Source organism: Monodelphis domestica, chromosome 2 (assembly GCF_027887165.1).
Source record: "Monodelphis domestica isolate mMonDom1 chromosome 2, mMonDom1.pri, whole genome shotgun sequence".
NCBI lineage: Eukaryota > Metazoa > Chordata > Mammalia > Didelphimorphia > Didelphidae > Monodelphis > Monodelphis domestica.
The window spans coordinates 255,519,103-255,538,249 of record NC_077228.1 but is presented as its reverse complement, the minus strand read 5'-3'; the positions used below and the strand labels follow the sequence as shown (position 1 = coordinate 255,538,249).

The 19,147-nt window shown below is 38.7% G+C and overlaps 1 protein-coding gene across 7 annotated transcripts in view; it reads right to left on the bottom strand.

Moving 5' to 3' along the window:
* LOC100618250 (zinc finger protein 286A) overlaps nucleotides 1-19,147 on the bottom strand; it is a 73,636-nt gene that overhangs the window by 11,025 nt on the left and 43,464 nt on the right. Inside the window, exons 1-6 of one of the 7 annotated variants that reach the window (XM_056814271.1) lie at nucleotides 10,941-11,018; nucleotides 10,022-10,421; nucleotides 8,768-8,856; nucleotides 7,472-7,541; nucleotides 4,954-5,068; nucleotides 4,355-4,450 (exon numbers count right to left, since the gene is read on the bottom strand). In XM_056814271.1, coding sequence (XP_056670249.1) covers nucleotides 4,355-4,450; nucleotides 4,954-5,041 — 184 coding nt within the window. In that variant the 5' untranslated portion in view covers nucleotides 5,042-5,068; nucleotides 7,472-7,541; nucleotides 8,768-8,856; nucleotides 10,022-10,421; nucleotides 10,941-11,018. Of the gene's footprint in view, nucleotides 1-4,354; nucleotides 4,451-4,953; nucleotides 5,069-7,471; nucleotides 7,542-8,767; nucleotides 8,857-10,021; nucleotides 10,422-10,940; nucleotides 11,040-19,147 lie in introns of those variants that run through there. The other 6 variants (XM_056814268.1, XM_056814269.1, XM_007483089.3 and 3 more) reach the window with 6 other exon arrangements.

The following is a 19,147-nucleotide window of genomic DNA, read 5'->3' as shown; positions in this document are numbered from 1 at the left end:
CAGCATTGCAACTACCAGTAGTGGGGAATGAAACTCATCTGTCTTTTGCCATTCCTAAAATACAACCTTAAATGATCATCTTTCACCTCACTTCCCAGTTTTGCATCAGCAATTCTATCAGTTTTATACTGTACTATCTGCCCAGGTTTACATGCTTCATTACTTACAGCATCTGGTTTGAGAAGTAGTTCAGTTACAGTTTGTCCCTGCAGTTCAGACAATGAGCTTCCAGACAATGAGCTTTTTTCTTCACCTGATCTGCAGGATATAGAAACTATAACCTCAGAGCATCAGAGGCAACCAGTGGAGAAGCCACACTGAGGCATAGGCACTGACACATATACAGACCACCAAAGTGGAATCCACAATTGATAGGCTTAGAGAGCCAGAGGCGTAGGGCACTGATTGGCCATGCCTTCTTCAAAGTCACACAGCCACTGTGTGTCAGAGACATGATCTTAGTCCAGGTCTTCCTATCTTCAAGGTCAACTTTTCAACTACTATATCACATTTGTGAATTTTAAAACTATTCCACCCTAATCAGACTGTACTTTCGAAAATCTGATTTAGCTATTTCCTGATCAGTAACAATGGAGATACTTGGAATAACAGAATCAGGTCTTGGAAACTCTACATTTCTCCACCCTTCTTAGTTTAACAAGATTAGGAAAGTCTGCATCAAACTCACGATTTAATTACCTGAGGAAATGGCCTTCAACAGACATGTGCAGAAAAACAGACAGACCCCTGGGCTGTCCTAAGTCAAGCTAAACGATCATTGGTACAGATGAGACTCAGGAAAGTGACATAAAACCATCTATATAAGGCACATCACTTCCTCTCTCTTGCTCTTGCCCTGGAAAGGACTCTGGCTGAGAGTGTGCTAGGCGTTTCAAAATCTTGGAGTGTTGGTGGTGAGTTTTGCCCTTGAGCTGATTCAAGTTCGGGCATCTTAGCTAAGCCCCTTTGGAGGTCAGGCTGATTCTTTCCTCCTTCATACTCAAAACCTTACTTTCTAGATCTCCTAATCTTTCTGCCTGGTATTAGCCCCCTCCTTCTTCCTTCTTCTTAATCTCCTCCACTATATCAATTAAATCACCATAAAATTTCCAGCTGAGTTTGGGTGTTTCATTAGGATTTTATAAGTAAAATCCTTGGTGACCAAATATAATTATTACATTCAGTCTCAATCATAATTTTAACCTTTACACATTGACTCTTAAAAATACTAAGTACAACAAAAAAGGGTTTTTAAAGTTATATTTAGGAGAAAAAAGGAGAAAAGAAAGATACTGTTGCTCAGTATGATTAGAACTGTAAAAGAGAATACAGAAAGCAGAACTATTTTGCTTGTCTTCTCTGACAAGGGAAATTATACTTGAGTTGGAAAGGAATGAACAAAAATGATTAATAAAAAGGTGCAAACTAATTTCAATAATATATAAAGACAAGTATAGTCTTATAAAATCTATTTCACAAGTACAGGATTAAGGAAGAAATAGCTAGACAACAGTTCCTCTAAAAATGGTCTGGAATCTTAGTTATAACCATTCTTGTGAAAGCAAAAACAATTAAAGTCAATAATGTGACAAGGCAGCCAACAAGGCCATTTCTATAAAGCCACTTCTGGAAAATTGTATTCAATTCATGGAACCACATTTTAGGAAAAAGGGGCTATAAAGAACTGGAAATGCCTAGCATAGAACAGAGAAGAACTAAGGTAGCTATCTTCAAAAAACTGAAATGACATTATATGAAAAAAAAGGATTAAATGTGTTCTTTTGAGCCTCAGACATCCAAAGTGGTGGTATTTCAATTCAAAACAACCAACATTTATTAAGAACCCATTGAGTAGAAAGCATCATGCAAGATGCAAGGAATACAAACATTCTATGACCTCAAGGCACTTTTTAAATGGGAAAATATATTTTAACTAAATATAAGAATTCTCTATGAAAACTCTCTAACAGTGAAATGGGAGATTTTAGGAGGTATTAGGTTCTTTCTTCCTCAAAGTCTTCAAGCAGTTGGATGACAATCTGTTAATTCTTGGTAATATATGGTTTAGACTAAATATTCTCTAAGGTTCCTTGTAACACTAAGATTTTGTGATTCTGTTTTTTTAAATTTTTAACTATTGTTCCAATTGGAGTGTTATATTGAACATTTTTTGACATTACTAGCCTTGCAAATCTAAACATAAAATGAAAGCAACTAATACAGAGATCTGGATGTACAAAAGCAAACTTATCCTCTCCAAAAGGGCTAAACTTCACAACTTCATTATCTTGATCTTAAGAACACCACTACTGGAATTGCACATAGGGTACAGGAGATGGGGGTGGAAGGAGGAGAGGGAAAGAACATGAATCATGTAACCATGGAAAAATTTTCTTAATTAATCAATTAAATAAAATGGAAAAAATAGAATACCACTATTACCCATTTTTCTAAATGTAAAGCTCCCCCCCCCCTTCTTTTGCTCTCAAAGCCAATCATTCACTAAGACCCATAAATTCTTTCTTTGCATTATCTCTCAAATTAGGAAGAAAACAAGCATTTATCATGCACCTACTATTTGCCTGACACTGCTAAGTGCTTTACAAATGTTTCTCATTTGATTCTTACTACTCTGGGAGGTAAGCGCTATTATTATCCTTATTTTGCAGCTACAGAAACTCAACTTGGCTAGTCACATACTACTAAGTGTCTGAGCCCAGATTTAAACTTGGTCTTCATAACTTCCTAACTCTAGTATAGTACCCTATACATTGTGCCACCTAACTAATTCTCCTTTTCTCTATTCCCACTGCAATTGAGGCTATCAACATTTAAACTGCTATACTACAGCCTTCTAGTTGGTCTTTTCCACCTCTGGTATCTCCCTATTTTAATCTATCTGGCACATGGATGATAAAAAAAAAGCTGTTTACATTAAGTTCTTCTGCATAGTTTTGAAAGATTCCTCACCCACTCATATACATTTACGAATGTACCTCAAAACTCTGTAAATTTCAATCAAGCTTAACTACTGTCTCCTACATATATCAAACAGGATCCTACATAAATCATGGTGTACGACATGAGGGAGTAATACCTGTTTAGTACTCAAAAAACCCTTACATAGTTTCCATGTATTTAAATCCTGTCCATCCTTTGATAGCACTGTTAAAATATATAAATATATCTTTTTAAGCCAAGAGTGAAGGAAATTATTCAGGATATAACAATAATGCAAGAATGAGATCATTAGGGTCAAAACACTGGGAGTGTTAAATAAAGGGAGAATCAAAGAAATAACTAGTTAAGAGGTAGTGACTAACTGCCTATAAGGAATGAAGGAAAGGGAATAGTTGAAAACAAGTTTCTAGTCTAGGCATACTACATATAAAAATTGAGATTTTGACTACAGGAAATATAGGAAGAATAGGGATCAATTGTATACAAATTCTTACAGGTAGGTGGAAATATAGGACTAGAATGTAAAGTGATAGGGCTTATAATACAAACTTTTAGGGTCATCATCAACAAAGAAAGGATTTCAATTCAATTCAATGGAGATTTACCAAGTACTTACTATGTGAATGTACCTTTATGAACTTTACAAAAGAAGTAGTTATAAGAATACAAGATTAAAAATACAGAGAGAAGAGCAGAGGTGGTATAGGACAGAACCTTGAAGAATCCAACAATTACTGAGGGCAGAGGGGGTAAGGAGGAGGAAATAGGAAAGAAAAAGAGCCAGTGAACAAGACAGGAGTTTATAAGGCAAAATAACCATCTAGAATGTAATATAACACGATGTATGAGAGGAGTGTCTAGAAGTCAAATTACTCTTCATTTTCTGGTAAAAAAATTCTCAACCTGAATTACTAAAACATTCTCTAAACTGATTGATTGCTTCAGTGCTCTGCGACTTTTCTTTACAACACTACCAGAGTATGTGCAGGACCTGAACCGATAAAGGCAACTGAGGACCTTACAGGGGGTGGGGGAGAGGAGAGGGGACCATCAAGGAAGTACAAAGGAAAAAAAGTATCAAACTGATACCTAGTGTTGTATATGTAGAAGACAGGAAAGAGAATCAAAGCACCAAAAGTAAAGGAAGTTGAGGACTTAGATGAAGGCGAGTCAGCTGCTATAGAACAGAAAGAATTGTGAAAGAAACAGATTCTCTTTTCTGAGTATGAAAAAGTGAAAGAAGAGATGTCAGGACAGAGGGGATTGGAAGGGAGATGGAGGCAGGAGAACAGCAAGATGAAAACAATGTCCAAAATGATCATTCAAAGCTGCTACTCTCTTACTAATGGAATACATTTGACTTAACACCCTACGCTAATTCTTACTTGCTCACCTGGACGGGTGCCTCTTGGGACTTTTCTTTCCATCATCCACTGATTTTCTCCTTGATCAAAATTAGAGCTCCCATCAGGTTTGGAAACTGGAAGCCCTGTTCATTGGGAAATAAATGAGACTGATGTTTTAACCATCCCAGAACCCAGTTCCAGCCTTTTGGTCAATAGGGAAAAGAAAGCATTATCAAAAGGCTCAGAGAAAGGTATGATCAACAAGGTGTTTAGAACTCTAAGGAGAATGGGGAAGACTAATCAGGGAGTTTATTTCACTTTTCTTGCTAAAAGATAGTAAATTCCCACCCATGGAAGCATCTGCACTGAGACCTCAAGGAAAATCCCCTGGCATAGGGAAACTGAAAATAGGAAAACCATAACATTTCAGAGGTAGCACAATGATGTTGCCCATTTTCACTTTTAGCAGGATAGACATGGAAATTGGAAGAGTTAATGTCTTTTCTCTCAGTCTAAGAGGAAATTGGGAATCTTTGAACCCTAAAACCCAAGCCAAAATCCAGCAAAACACTCCAGGTGCTATAAACACATATAAAATCAATTTCTCAAAATCAGATACCAAGTCACAAGGGAGAACTGTCCTTACACAAAGAGACGAGGTTCCTATAGTTCTCCAGCATAACATCCCTCTGAGCAGGATCCAGTTGCCCCCATTCCTCTGGGGTAAAATCCATGGCCACATCTTTGAATGTCACTAATTCCTGAAACACCAAATACATTTTTACAAACCCCAAGATCATCTCTTGCCAAACTGTCCCTCTTTCCCCAAGAAATAATACATAAATCCTACATGGCTTTTAGATGAGTAGTGATATTAGCAGTATTAAGGAAAGCAGATAAAGGTATATGAGAAATGGGTAGCACAGCATCAGTCTCAAATGAAGTATGTATGTTTTGGCACTGTGCTTGATCACACCAATATTTATTTTTTAAAAGTATGAGATGGTCTCTGTCTCTTAGGAGTTTATGACATTGCTATTAAGGAGAAGAGGGAAATGCAAGAAACTGGAAAACAGAAGTTTTTAAGTCTTGGGAAAAGTAAGAGCCACACAATCCGAAGGAAAAAATAGATTACAGTGGAAGGTAGCTTTATGAAAATGGACATGAAGTGTAACTTGAAGAGTCACATAGAGGAATGTCATTCCAAGACATATATGAAGGCAAAAAAGGTGGTAAATAGGTAATTTAGCTTGGATTTAAGGTAGAAACACCATGTAGAATGCAAAGAATGACACAATTCTTGGGATGGTCAAATAAAAAAATTATCTTGGCTAAGAATGAGTTAGAGGTAGAATAAAGTTGAAGAGCAATGGGAGGTGATGAATCTAGGTCCAAAGATTCCAGAGTCCAAAACTGGACACAACTAGTTTATGTAATAGTACCTGTAACTGTCCACCTATACATAACTTGTGATTTTTCCTTGAATTCTGGTATAGTAATGCCTCACTAGTAAGAGGATTCCTAAGGCCTGTAGATGCAAGGGAGAGTAACAATATCATTTAGAGCAGAAAGCTTGACTATAGAAGCCTATGAGAAGAATCCAAGATTTTCATGTTCTAGAAAGTTTTAAATATCTAAATTCTAGAAAGAAGATCAGATGAGCTTGTCTGAAAGGTATTATGTCCATTATTCTCCCCTTAAAATGCCCAATAGTATCTTAAATCTCTTCTGAAAAGCAATCTCTACAGAATCCTCACTATTTGCACTAAGCTGGGCAATAAAAAGGACAGTTAGACGGTGCAGTGGATAGAGCACCAGGCCTAGAGTCAGGAAAACTGGAACTTAAATCTAGCCTCAGATATTTACTAGCTGTGTGACCCTGGACAAGTCACTTAACCCTGTTTGACTCAGTTTTCTCATCTGTAAAATGAGCTGGAGTAGGAAATTGCAAACCACTCCAGTATCTGTGCTAAGAAAATTCAAGGTGGGGTCATGACTGAACAACAAAAGGCTATTAAAAAAACCCTCTGGCATACAAGTTTGGCCAAAGACTCTCTGGTCTTTTGTATGGAATAATGTTGAAAGTTTTAAATCTGTATTAAAGAACACAACAGAAGTAAGTTACTTGAAGGCAAGGGTCTGTTTCATTTTTGTATTTTTTATGCCTGGTATACAGTAGGTATTTAATAAATACTTTCTGAATAAAAGACATTTTGTGTTAGATGCTATAGTTTGAAACATTAGGTTTTATCCCTATGTCTTCCACATGAGAGTGTGGACAGAGGTTAAGATGAAGATCTGCCCATCCCCACAAGGGCAAGTGGCAAGGCCACTCAAAATACTTGGAGTTTAAGTTTTGTGTAGAATTATTCTGGGAGGTTGGTTCTTGGGCAATATTCACAATTAGTCTAATAAGAATACTCCAAGATTCAGCCACAAATACAAACCCCTGCTCTCACTACCAACCTACAGCTTTCATTGTCTCACTTTTCAGTGCAAACCTTTGCTACCTAAACTCAAATTTTCACATCTATCTATTAAACTCCCACTCTATTTTTCTTCAATTATTTCCTCTATAATCCCTTCCTATTTCACTCTATTGAATATGTTATTGATTTGAGGCAAATTTTCTGAAACTTGAAAAATTTCACCTTTATTTTACCACTTCACCTTATTAGAAACCTAGCTGTGCCAAGACCGCACTATGCACCCCTCCTCTTTTCTCTTGCTTTCTCTTAAATAATGGAAAGATTCATCTGCTCCTTGTATCCCAGTACCAATTCCAGGCCCCTAAACCATCACCCACATTTTACTTTTCTTCATTCAAAATCCATGCTACCTACCTTTAACAGAATCTCCAAATCATTGCCACTATCATGTACCATAATGCCCTCTTTCCCCTTCTGACTAACTGCTACCTTCTTGGTTAATTTAGTACCCTGTCTTAAGTGCTACCTTTCAATTACCGTTATCCTGCGGCATTCATGCTCATGATGACACCACAACATAGTTCCTTGACCTTTGAACTCAATTGACTTTATTCACCCTTCTGCCCAGTAATCACTAGCTTGGCCACATCCTAGACTTCACTATTATATGGCATAGCCTCATCTCCAAGACCCCAAACATGATCAGTGTCTTAGATCTGAGTACAATGTCCTTACCTACCATGTGGATCAATCAATCAACAGCCAAATATCAAATGCCTATTATGTGCCAGGCACTGTTCTGGGGCTAAGGATACAAAAAAAGGAAAAAAGAAATGAAGCAATCCTTACTCTCAAAGAGTTTATTTAAGTCCAAATCTTGCTTGTCATTTACTACCGTGTATGACCTGGATGAACCCACTCACTTAAACTCTATGGTCATTTCCCTCAAATATAAAATAAAGGGTTGGCTAGATGCTCTAAATTTATGATCTTATGAACCCCAAAACCATCATACCTCTTCTTCTCCCTCACCAAGAAGTAAGATTAAATACTTGCATTTTCCCATTTTACCCAAGACACCCATAGCTACACATGATTAAATTCATACACTGCACTAAATAGAACCCTACACTTCCTTTGTCCCTGTCATAACAATTCTCAATCTTGACACTAAAGTTCATCTTTCTTCATTCCTGCCTGTTATAGTCCTACTAGAAGAAGAAAGAGAAAATGTATGAAAATTAAAACAGTGATTTGTACTCAAAGTCAAGATAGGTGGTTAAGAGTGTCCAGAAATGTGAGTCTGACTACAAGGTAATCATTAGTGATCTTCAGGAAAAGTCACAGTAAAGTTCTAAGAGGAAAAGTCAGACAGTATAGTGTTGGGAATTTAGGGTAAGTCTATGTAGGAAGAGAAAATGCTACTGTCAAAGAAGATGACAATAAAGGTTGTGGAAGTAATGTTCCTGAAAGGTAGAAAAGTCCAGAGTATAAGTGGAAAGGAGCATACTTTTTTCTCTGAGTTTACAAGAAAAAAAAAGAAAAGGGGGGGAAAAAGAGAGGAGAAAAAAGAATGAGAAGTTACATGTCAGGACTGGAAAATGATTTAGATGAATATGTACACTCTATTTTATATTCCTACATATACATTGCAATATACATATAGAATATTAAGCATATACTACATAGGGTTGGCTAATCAATGAATTCCTGTTAAGTGAAAGGGTAATTATAGAAAAGTCAAGAAAAACATAATAAAACACTAAGAAAATGGAGAGCATTCTCCATGAGGTCCATTCAACCACAAGAAAACAGCAGAGGTGGAAACAGTGGTTATAGTCAAGCACTAACGTGGTCAGAGGATAACAGCATCAAATCTCTAATTCTTAGATCCCACAATTTAGTCTCCTGGCATAAGGGCTCAAGTCTATGACTCTCTGTTATGACTAAGATACTCTAGAGGTAGGTAGATAAAAGTGCCCATATTTTGAGAACTAAGAGTCTATTTCGGGGGAAAAAAGTTCAACTTACATGAGACCTGGCTGTCAGTTGAAGAGCAGCTGTTCCTACCTCTTGGGTCTTCCTTTCTTGGGGAAGGGAAGAGTCCCGAAAAGACTGAGCTGGGAAAGGAAAAGTGATACTTTAGGAAAAGGCAGTGCTGTCCTAAATTACCAACTAGACCCCACAATTACTAGAGCATCTCCTTCAAAAGAAACTGAAGAAAAGAAAACTGAAAAACTCATTATCTGCTTTCAAGATAAGAAATCAATGTCAGAGTCATTGCTCTTTGGATATCCAACCATTCCAATGATCAGAGAATTTTAGGAGAAATCTCTACTCTGGGAATTAGAACTTAAATGCTGAAGTTCCAATTCTCTCTTTCCAGAGCTGTGTGCTTCAGGTGCCTCTTCATTCATAAGGAAATATAAAATTTTACTTTAAAAATAAAATCCTCTGTCTTATCCTTTGCTACAGAACAATATGCTAAATTATTTGGGGGAAATGAATTTTTTTTTTTCCTGATAGAGATACAACAGAAAACTGAATTCTAGTCCAGTCTCTACCTATAACTAGCTGGAGCCTAAAATCAGTCACTTGATTGATACTTGATTCAGGGTCTATATGATGACAAAATGAAATCATAGCTATAAAGAAATTCAAATTCTCATATTCATTTATTTAATATCAGAAGAGCCACTGGAAAGGGGTCTTTGTGCTGGATAATGTGATATAAGAGCAGCTAACATTTTAAAAAGCACCTTCCTGCAACAAAACTCCTTAAAGACATCTCTTTGAGTCTCATAAAAATCTTGCAAGGTGGGTAGTACAGGAATTATTATTGCTACGTTGAAGAAAATTCAGAATCAGAAATTAAACAAGCCATTCACAGCTACACAGCTAAGGCATAACAGAATTAGATTTGAACTTAGGTCTTTTAACTCCCAGTCCAATGTTTCTTTAAATATACTATGCTGCCTTCTTGGAGTGGCATCAACCTTTGGAGGGCAAGGAAGATAGTTGTTATCCCCTTAACTTCAACAGCAGGAGCAATACAGAAAAAAGATGCTTCTCTCCTCCCCCCTCCCCCCTCCCCCCACTTTAGAAGCTACACATAAATAACAGTTGGAAAGGGGCCTTTGGCCTGATTAATGTGATATAAGAGATTTATCGTGGGGCTCGGTTTTCTTTTACTGAGTCCAAGTAGTTTGTGCTCTTCCCCAATCTTTCTACTCGTGTCCGTTTTCTTGTTTTCTACCAAAAGTTAACCTTCAGTACCATTCTCACCTTCCTCCTCAATCACCTGAGTTGACTTCTCCATAGTTAACTCCTTTGGGGTTCTCCTCATGGACTTCAAAGCCTTGATCTCCCTTGGTAGACTGTTCAGTAATTACTCCTGAAACTCCAGGATCTTCTCCCTTCTATGAGTCTCTTGCCTCTCTGGTTTGGTGGCCTCCACCTTCGAGCTCAGAAATGTTTCTCTGGGGCCTGTAAGTGCCGAGGCAATGTCTCTTTAAGTTGTCACATTCATCCTCTAACTGAAAGATAGTCCTGGAGTCCTGACTTAGCTCCAGTAGAATCCGCCAAGGGCTGCTGAAGGGATGAAGAGGTGGGAAGGAGAGAAAGGGGCAGTGTCCAGCCGCGGTGGACCCTGTAGCCTCCGATCCTGAATTAGGCCTTTAGAGTCCTACAAAGAACAAGAGATGCAGGAAAACTCAGGGCCAGAAAGTGAATAAGCCATCGAGCACAACTACAAAGGAGATCCAGTTCCTGGGGGTAGGTGGGGATGCACAGACACATAAAATGCAAATAAGATCTCCCCACGCACTTCTCCCCGAACATGGAGACTTTTCGGAGGCCCCCTCCCAATTTTAGTGCGCGCGCGCGCACGCACGCACACACGCACTGCCCCCCCCCCCCCCCCCGCGGAAACACACTCGGAGGGGTGGGAAACTGGGTCAGGAGGCGGGTCGATTTGACCCCAATCACTTCCCGGTACACAGCCGCCGGCCGGGCCACAGCACTAAGGTCAGAGGCCCCATCCCCGTAAGGCGCTCACCCCCACACCTCCCTTGGCCGCGTGCCTGCCCGCCCCTCTCATCCCTTCCTCTGCCCGCTGGATCCCCAAGTCTCCAAGCCTGCTTGGGGTTGCCGCCCTATCCCTCCGCAGTATGGGTGCAGAGGTTCAAGCTGCCCCTACACTCACCTCTCGCGCCGCCTCCAGAGTGGACAAAGACCACGGGCTTCCAGGCCTGAGAGAGGTTTGCGCTTGCGCACACCGAACCCCCGAACGCGCTGCTGCCAGACCCTACGCGGGCGGCGCCTCCCCTGCTCCATCCCCCTGCTCCATTCCCCTCCTCCCTACCCCGTCCCTCACTCCACCGGGCCTCGCCTTGATCCCCAATTTCTCTTGATTGTATCTCTTTTGCACACAATTTGCTTGTTTTGTCCTTCATTATTTTGTGAGCTCCATGATCATAGCCTGGCACAGTAAGCCTGGGCCTTAATAAAAGCTTAGTGACTGATAGTACATAGAGAAGTATATACAACATATATACACAGTAAATACTAGGCATTTGGAGGGAGGACCCAGGAGCTGGGGGAGTAGAGGTTTTATAATAGGTGGTGGTGTTGTAGCTGGGTTCTGAAGAAAGCAGAGGTGAAGGGAACCGTTCTAGTATTTAGGGCAATCCACAAGCATTTAGGTTCTTACCATGTGTAATAATAAGCATATAAAATATTTATTTTATTTATATTATATATAGTAGCAAAATATATAAATAAAAATTGATTTTAAAATGTGTAATAATGTGTATATGATGTACTACTACTACTATTATTATTATTACCATCTATCAAGCACTATGCAATGCACAAAGCCTGCAAAAAGAGCTCACATCCTAATGGGAGAGACAATTATATAAAGGTAGAGGAAAAGTCTCTGGTAGCTTTCCTCCCGCATTATAGGCAATATTGGTCTTGGAAAAAAAACAGGGAAACAAACTGCAGAGATGAATGGAGGAGGGGGGAAGGGTAGTAAGGGAGATAAGAGTGACCAATGTGAGGAACAGCCAAGAAACCAGTATACTGTGATTGGGATAAAAATGACCACTCACTCAATTAACAAACCTAAGTCAGAGAGTAGAAGCAGTCGTTATACTTTCTCATGAGAAGACCTAGTGGCAAATGCAATGCATGGGTGCAGATACAAAGATATAGGTTTTTGAAACAAGACCCCCACCTCACTCCACCCCTCCCGTCTGACACCCTGTTGTCTGGGGGCCAGAACTTACAATCTAGGCACAAAGCCTATCCCTATCCGAAAACAGCAAGTGAGTTCCTCAGCAGATGAAGTTATGGGGAGGTAGCTATGTCTTTAGAGTGACTCTTTTAGCTTCTATCCATATGAGGAGATAAGGATAGCTTAATAATTTTCAGCTTTGAAATGAGATAAGAGACCTCCCAACTCACTGGTCCTGTCACAATATCAAAATGTCCTTGAAGTCTTATTCTGAAAGCCTAAATAGACTTTCCACATCCTAATGGGGAGGGGTGGGGTCAGGGGTGCTAGGATGGATGTCTACCCAGAGGTCACATTAATTCTTCTTATTCCCCACAGTTGGATCATTAAGAATTCATGAAGTGTAGCAAGGGTAGGAAGGGGCCAGGGTAGGAAGAGTTTTAAATACCAAACAAATAGGAATTTGCATTTGTTATTGGAAATAAACTCCAGTTTATTAAGTAGGGGACTAACATGATCAGACCTACACTTTAGGAAAATTGTTTCTGCAGCTGACTGTAGTGTGAGAGATTTGAGGCCTGGAGATTCAATGAACATACTAGTGAGATGGCCTGAATGAGGGTGGAGGCTGTGAAGAGATGTTTTGAAGGTTCAAATGATGAGATTTGACAGCAAATTGGATATGTGGAGTCAAAGAGAATGAGGAGTCCAAGGTAACACTGAAGTTATGAGTCTTGATAACCTGGAATATGGTAAATATCCTTAACAGTATAAGGGAATTTTTCAGGAAGGGTCCTTATATCTTTTGCCTTTCGTAATAATTTTATTATAAAATCCAAAGCTTTAATTATTTTTCCAAATTCTCTCCTCTAGCATTCTCATTTAATTTGTGAAATTAAAATTATTGATTTAATTCTTCAAAGAATACTAGAATTTTAGAAACAAGAATAAATTTGTTTCCAAGATCAATCTTTCTTTGAGGCTTTGCGTGTTAATTTTTTGGAGTCAATCTCTTCTTTTGGGTTTGTAGGCATCCCTGGTGCCATAATCTTTGTCAAGGAAGTTATTTTTTGTTTGTTTACTCATCCTTCCAGTCATATTTTTTTTCTACCATTGGATTCTTTTCAATCAACAAAAATCTGCCTTCTCTTCCTCCCACTTTCTTCCCCTTAATTGAGAAATAATAAAAACAAAACTTCTCTTACAAACATGTATGATCAAGTAAAACATCTTTGGCTGTGTCAAAAAAATGTTTCAGTGTTCACTCTGAATGCATCAGCTCTTTATCAGGAGCATTTTTCATCATGAATTCTCTGGTTGGTCCTGGTAGAGCATCCCTAATTTTTTTTTTTTAAACAATGTTGTTGTTACTTTACAAACCATTTTGGTTCTGTTCATTTCATTCTCATCAGTTCCTAAAAGTCTTTCCAGGTTTCTCTGAAACCATTCCTTTTATCATTTTTTCCAACATAATAGTATTCTGTCACTTTTATAATTTATTCAGTCATTTCCCAATTGGTGGGAATCCATTCATTTTTCTAATTTGTTGCCACTTTAAAAAGAGCTGCTATAAACATTTTCAACTTTTTTGATCTGATTTGCTTAGGACTAATCCCTCTTTTGATCTAACTTCTCTCTTACTACCTCCTCTCTTTTCTCCTTTCCCTCCCATTTTCCTATTGAGTAAAATGCATTTTTATAACTAACTGTGTGTTTTCCCTTTCTTTAGCCAGGTTAGTGATCCTTTCCATCTTCCTTGTTTGAATGGGCTCCTACTTATATACCCCAGTTATATGAGATGATTTCCCCCATTCTTCATACCCTCTCCCAACAAGTATATTCTTTCTCTTCTTTTCCATTTTTTTTAAGATCATCAAGACATAAGAGAACAAATCCCAGGCCTCTAACTAATTAGATTCTCTTTAATCCTGATGAGGGTTAAGAGATAATGCATGTATCACCTCTCTACATTAGGAGGTAATTACTTATGATTGTTCACTCATGTTTACCTTTTAATGTTTCTCTTAACACTTATGTTTGCACTTCAAAGTTTCTACATAGCTCTGGTCTTTTCATCAGGAATGCTTGGAAGTCCTCTATTTGATCCTTTTGGGTTTTTTGCTTTGAAGGATCATCCATAATTTTACTGAGTAAATTTTTTTCTGGGTTGTAAGCTTATATCCTCTGCTGCTAGGTGGCACAACAGATAGGGCCCTGTACCTGAGTCAGAAAAACCTAAGTTCAAATTCAGCCTCAGATACTTATTAGTTTTATGACCCTGGGCAAGTCACTTAAAATTCTGTCCCCTTCAGTTTCTTCACCTGTAAAGTGGGGATAATAGAACCTCCCAGAGTTGTTGTGAGGATCAAATAAGAATATTTGTAAAATGTTTAGTATGATGCTTTACACACAGTAAACTCATAAATCAATGGTTCTTTCCTTCTGGAACATTATATTTCGAGCTCTCTGGTTTATTTTTATTTTAAAATAGTAGTGAACTAAGTTGAATTCAAGTTCTTTATTTCTAGCTACTTGCATTATTTTTTCTTTGAAGTGGAAGCCCTAAATTTTGGAGGTCTTCATTTTGAGTTTCAGGTGACTGAGTCTATTTCTACTTTACCTCATGATTCTAAAATTTTCTTTCATGATTTCTTGAAATATGATGTCTGTTGGACATCTAGGTGGTTCAGTGAATTTAAAACAAAGCCAGAGATGGGAGGGTCTGGGTTCAAATATGATGTTATACATTTCCTAGCTATATTACTCTGAATAAAACACTTAATCCCCATACCACTCTTCTGTCCCAGAACCAATATACAGTATTGATTCTAAGACAGAAGGTAAAGGTTAATTAAAAAAAAAGAGAAAGGATCTACACCTTTTTTTTGGCCATCGCTTTCAGATAGACTTGATTCTGAAATTCTCTCTCCTCAATTAGTTTTCCAGGCCAGGCTTTGTTATGAGATATCTTTTTCCCCCTTTTTTTTTCAGTTTTTCTCTATTTAATTTTTTATTTGTTATTGTCTCATTGGCTTCTGTTTGGCCCATTCAATTTCCAAGTAGTTTGTTGCCTGAGTAAGGCTTTGTACCTTTTGTGCCATGTTGCTCATTCTTTTACCAATTTTTTCTTCAATAAATCTAATTTCTTCTCCATTTCCACCTCTAATACTTTCATTTTGAAAAACATTATTCATCCTTAAAAAAAAAAGAGCACATTTCATCTCTCCCAAAAATTTTATGTTATGTTTTCTTTGATGCTTTGCTTATCCTTGTTTTGGAGTTACTCTTTTATCTTAGGGTTTTGAGCTTCTCTGTGTAAAAGAAAAATAAACATTGTAAATCATTTAACCTTGTAGGGTTTACTTATTACTAGGTAAGAGAGAAAAGGGTTCTTTCTCTCAGTGAGCAGAGACATGAGCCAGAGCCTTAGCAGCCTGGCCAGCTCAAGCCCCAGCAAAACCCCTCTCAGCGTGGGATCAGCCAATTTATAGATAAACCCAAACCAGGATGTAACATAGTGAAGAAAACATAAGAAAAGGGAACCCCAGGAAAAGTAGATACTGCTGGGGTACAAATTTTTAAAACATACATTTGCTATCATAATAGTTCCTTATGGAAGAATTCTTTTTCTTTTATTTCATACTTCATGTCCTAGACTTCTGTGAACTGCATTTTTCTTGATGCATTTAATGTTTTATTCCAGAATTTCAAGGACAGTTCAGGCTGAAGACCTACAAGCTTCTCAGTGCTCCAAAGTGGTCTGACTTAAAGAAAAATCTGATTTTTGCCCTAATAGTCTTAACTCTTTAAGTTCCTGACCTGAGCATGGGAATCCTCTAGTGAGAATTTCAGTAGACTGCTACTGGACTGTTTGCTATCTGGAAAGCTCTCATGGTTGAGAGTGGTAAAACCATAGATGCCTTTTTGGTCTGGGATTGCTGCCCTTGTTATAGCTCTGCAGACTTCAGACTGGACTGGAAGCTAGAACTTAGACTCTGCTCTGAAGTCAGTCACACAAGTGCTGCTTGCTTCTTCTACACTTCCCACCAAATATACAGCTTTGGGTCCATAAGTACTCCTTATCCTGGAATGCCACTTCTAGGTACAGGTCCCCTGCTCAATTGTTCGGTATCTGTGATCCAGACTGGATGATGAGCAAAAATGCTGCTAGCCGTGGAATTGGGGTGCAGGGTCCCCTGGGAGGCCCCAAGTCTCTAGAGGGAATCCCAGGTCACAAACTGTAAGGGAGGAATTCCTAGATTCTGGCCCCCAGGAATGAGGGCAGTGGAAGAAAGCTGGCTCTGGGGCAACCAAGGAGACAAATGCATAAACAAAGGACTCTCAGAGAGCTACATTTATTTCTGTATTAGATGCATTTCCCCTAGTTTTATGTTAAGAGTTTTAGCACAGATGTATACCTTCTGTTTGTACCTCAAACATCACTAGATTCTCTAAGATATGCAACTCACCCTCCTTTATGATCAGGGCTTAATATGTCATAAACAATGTATACCTGTGCTTCTACCCCAGGCACCTCACCCAGGAATGTCACCCATTCCTCCTTGTTTGTCCTCCTCCCCACCTTCCTTTCCAGGTCACATAGATTCTGTTCCTTTAGGATATAAAAATCCTAAACCCCTTCTCCCCAACTGAGGCAGACTTCACCTGGACCTTGTAAAGATAATTTTAGCATTGTAACCTAAATTATATTAATTATTGGTCGCCATGGATATCCCAAATAATAAAATAAAAATACCCAAGTCAGTCTGAAATTTTATGGTGACTTAATTAATATAGTGGAAAGAAATTAAGAAGGGAGAAGGAAAGGATGTAGGATTTTCTCCCACCTGGCTTGTACCAGGCGGGAAGATTAGGGAATCTAGAAAGTAAGGGTTTGGAGTGCGAAAGAAGAAGGAATCAGCCAGAACTCCAAGAGGGCTCAGCCAAGATGCCTGAACCCGAATTAGCTCAAGGGCAAACTCACCACCAAAACCCAGACAAATAGCTGCCACCACGCCAAGACGTCGGAACGCTTAGCACGCTGCCAGCCAGAGATGCCTCTCCAGGAAAAGAGAGAGAAGAGAGGAAGTGATGTGCCTTATATAGACGGTTTTATGTCACTTTCCTGCATCTCATCTGTACCAATGATAGCTTAACTTGACTTAGGACAGCCCAGGGGTCTGTCCGCTATTTCTGCACATGTCTGTTGAAGGCCATTTCCTCAGATACTTAATTCTTGAGTATGGTGCAGATATTCTTGACCTTGTTAAATTAAGTAGGATGGAGCAATGTAGAGTTCCCAAGACCTGATTCTGTTAAACCAAGTATCTCCATTGTTACTAATCAGGAAGTACCTAAATCAGATCTTCTAAAGTATGGCTGAGTCTGGTGGAGTAGTTTTAAAATTCACAACCTGCCTCCCTGCCATTCACTCAAATAAATTCCTCTTTTTTAAAAGATTCATTGAAGCCTGGTAATTCTTTAAGTGGGAGCCCTCTGGAACCAGACAATATCAAGCTCTCCTACAACAGTTGTCATGTATTCCTGTATCTTGCAAGAGTTTAGGGCCACTAGTACTAGACTTGGGACTTCTTGCCCTGGTGCACAGTATATTTCTGCACTGGAAGGCCCTGCATGGCCATTCTTAGTTAGAACTTGTCTTTATTGTTCAAAGACCTTTCCATCTATCTCCTTATATTTATTTGGTCTACCAAATGACTGTTGTTTTGGGTTTTTTTACGTGGATTTCCTCATTAGAACTCAGCATGGAACATTTTCTAGATTCATATGGAGGAGTTGTGGTATTGAACTTGGCTGTACTTCTTCCTTTTACTCTACCCAGTTTCACTTCCTAAATTGAGACTGTGTCAGGGCCAGACTGTGCATTTCTCAAATGATTATCTGGACCCCATTTGGTCCTAATTTGTCTTGTCTGGGGTCTTGTGGCTACTTTCTCTGGGTACCCAGTGCTATGCCCATCAAGAATCTTAGTGGCAACTCAGGCTGGGGACCTGCAACCTTTCAGATTAATTCAGTGGTCTGATCCAGGACAGATGGAGCATTCTCTTGATCCAAGCTTTGTAAACCCTTAGTTTGGGGTTTGGGTGATACTGTGGCTAGTCTCCCTCTCTGTTAGCTAGCTAGAAAGCTCTGCAGCCTCAGGGAAATACTGACCAGCTCCATTTTAGTATCACTTCTGTATTGTGAATCTTAAAATTTCTCATACTCTACTTCAGAAGATTTGGTTAAGCTATTCCCCTTTTTAAACAATAGAGGTACTTAGTCAGGAATGTATTGAGAACTTTAACATTACACCACCCATACTTAGGCATACTTTAGGGGAAGATAAAGTTGTAAAACTCCTTACTGAACAATGAAAAAGTCCCTAACTCATACTTATAGTGAGGCCAAAACCTTAAGCCAGGTCTATTTTTAGATCTAATACAAAAGGATGCTAAGTACCTATAAAGGTTAAATTAATCACTAAAAGGTCAATCAACTTACAAAGGGCAAGCTTAGCAAGAGGTGTGAAATTTTAGTCTGCTCAGAGAAGGTGATAACAAAAGAAGATGTGAATTAAGAATGGTCAGCCCTGTGGAAAGCGTCTACTGTGATTGATAGATGTGAAAATTTAGGGGAGGTGACATAAGAGAAATTTTTCTTTAAAAGGAGCTGGCTCTCTCAACTTAGTAGTTAGTTGGATCTCGGACTAGTTGGAGTAGCTAGCCCTCTGAACTTAGTTGGAGTTTTGCTTGGGACAAAATCTTGTGGTGAGTGGATAAAAGACTGACTCAGTTTTATCTCTTAAAGAGAAAGACCTAGGCCATAGGCCTTTTCCTACTATTTCCTCTTACTCTGTCTCTCTCCCTCACCTTAATTCCTTCATTTGTATTAATTAAAATCTCCATAAAACCCAGCTGACTTGGGTATTTCATATTTGGGAATTTTCCCCATGGTGACCACTTATTTTTTATATAAAATCAAGACACTAAAATTATTTTTACAGTTTTGGCAATTCATGGTCTTGAACCCACATTTTTGCAGTCACAGTTTATGGCTGATCACGAAGATTGTAATGAAAACCCTCAAAAAATTCTGTGAAATCTCTTTCTTTTCTCTCTTTATTACTTGCTCTATCAGTCAGTCTTTTAAACGTCCTAACTTGGCTTCAA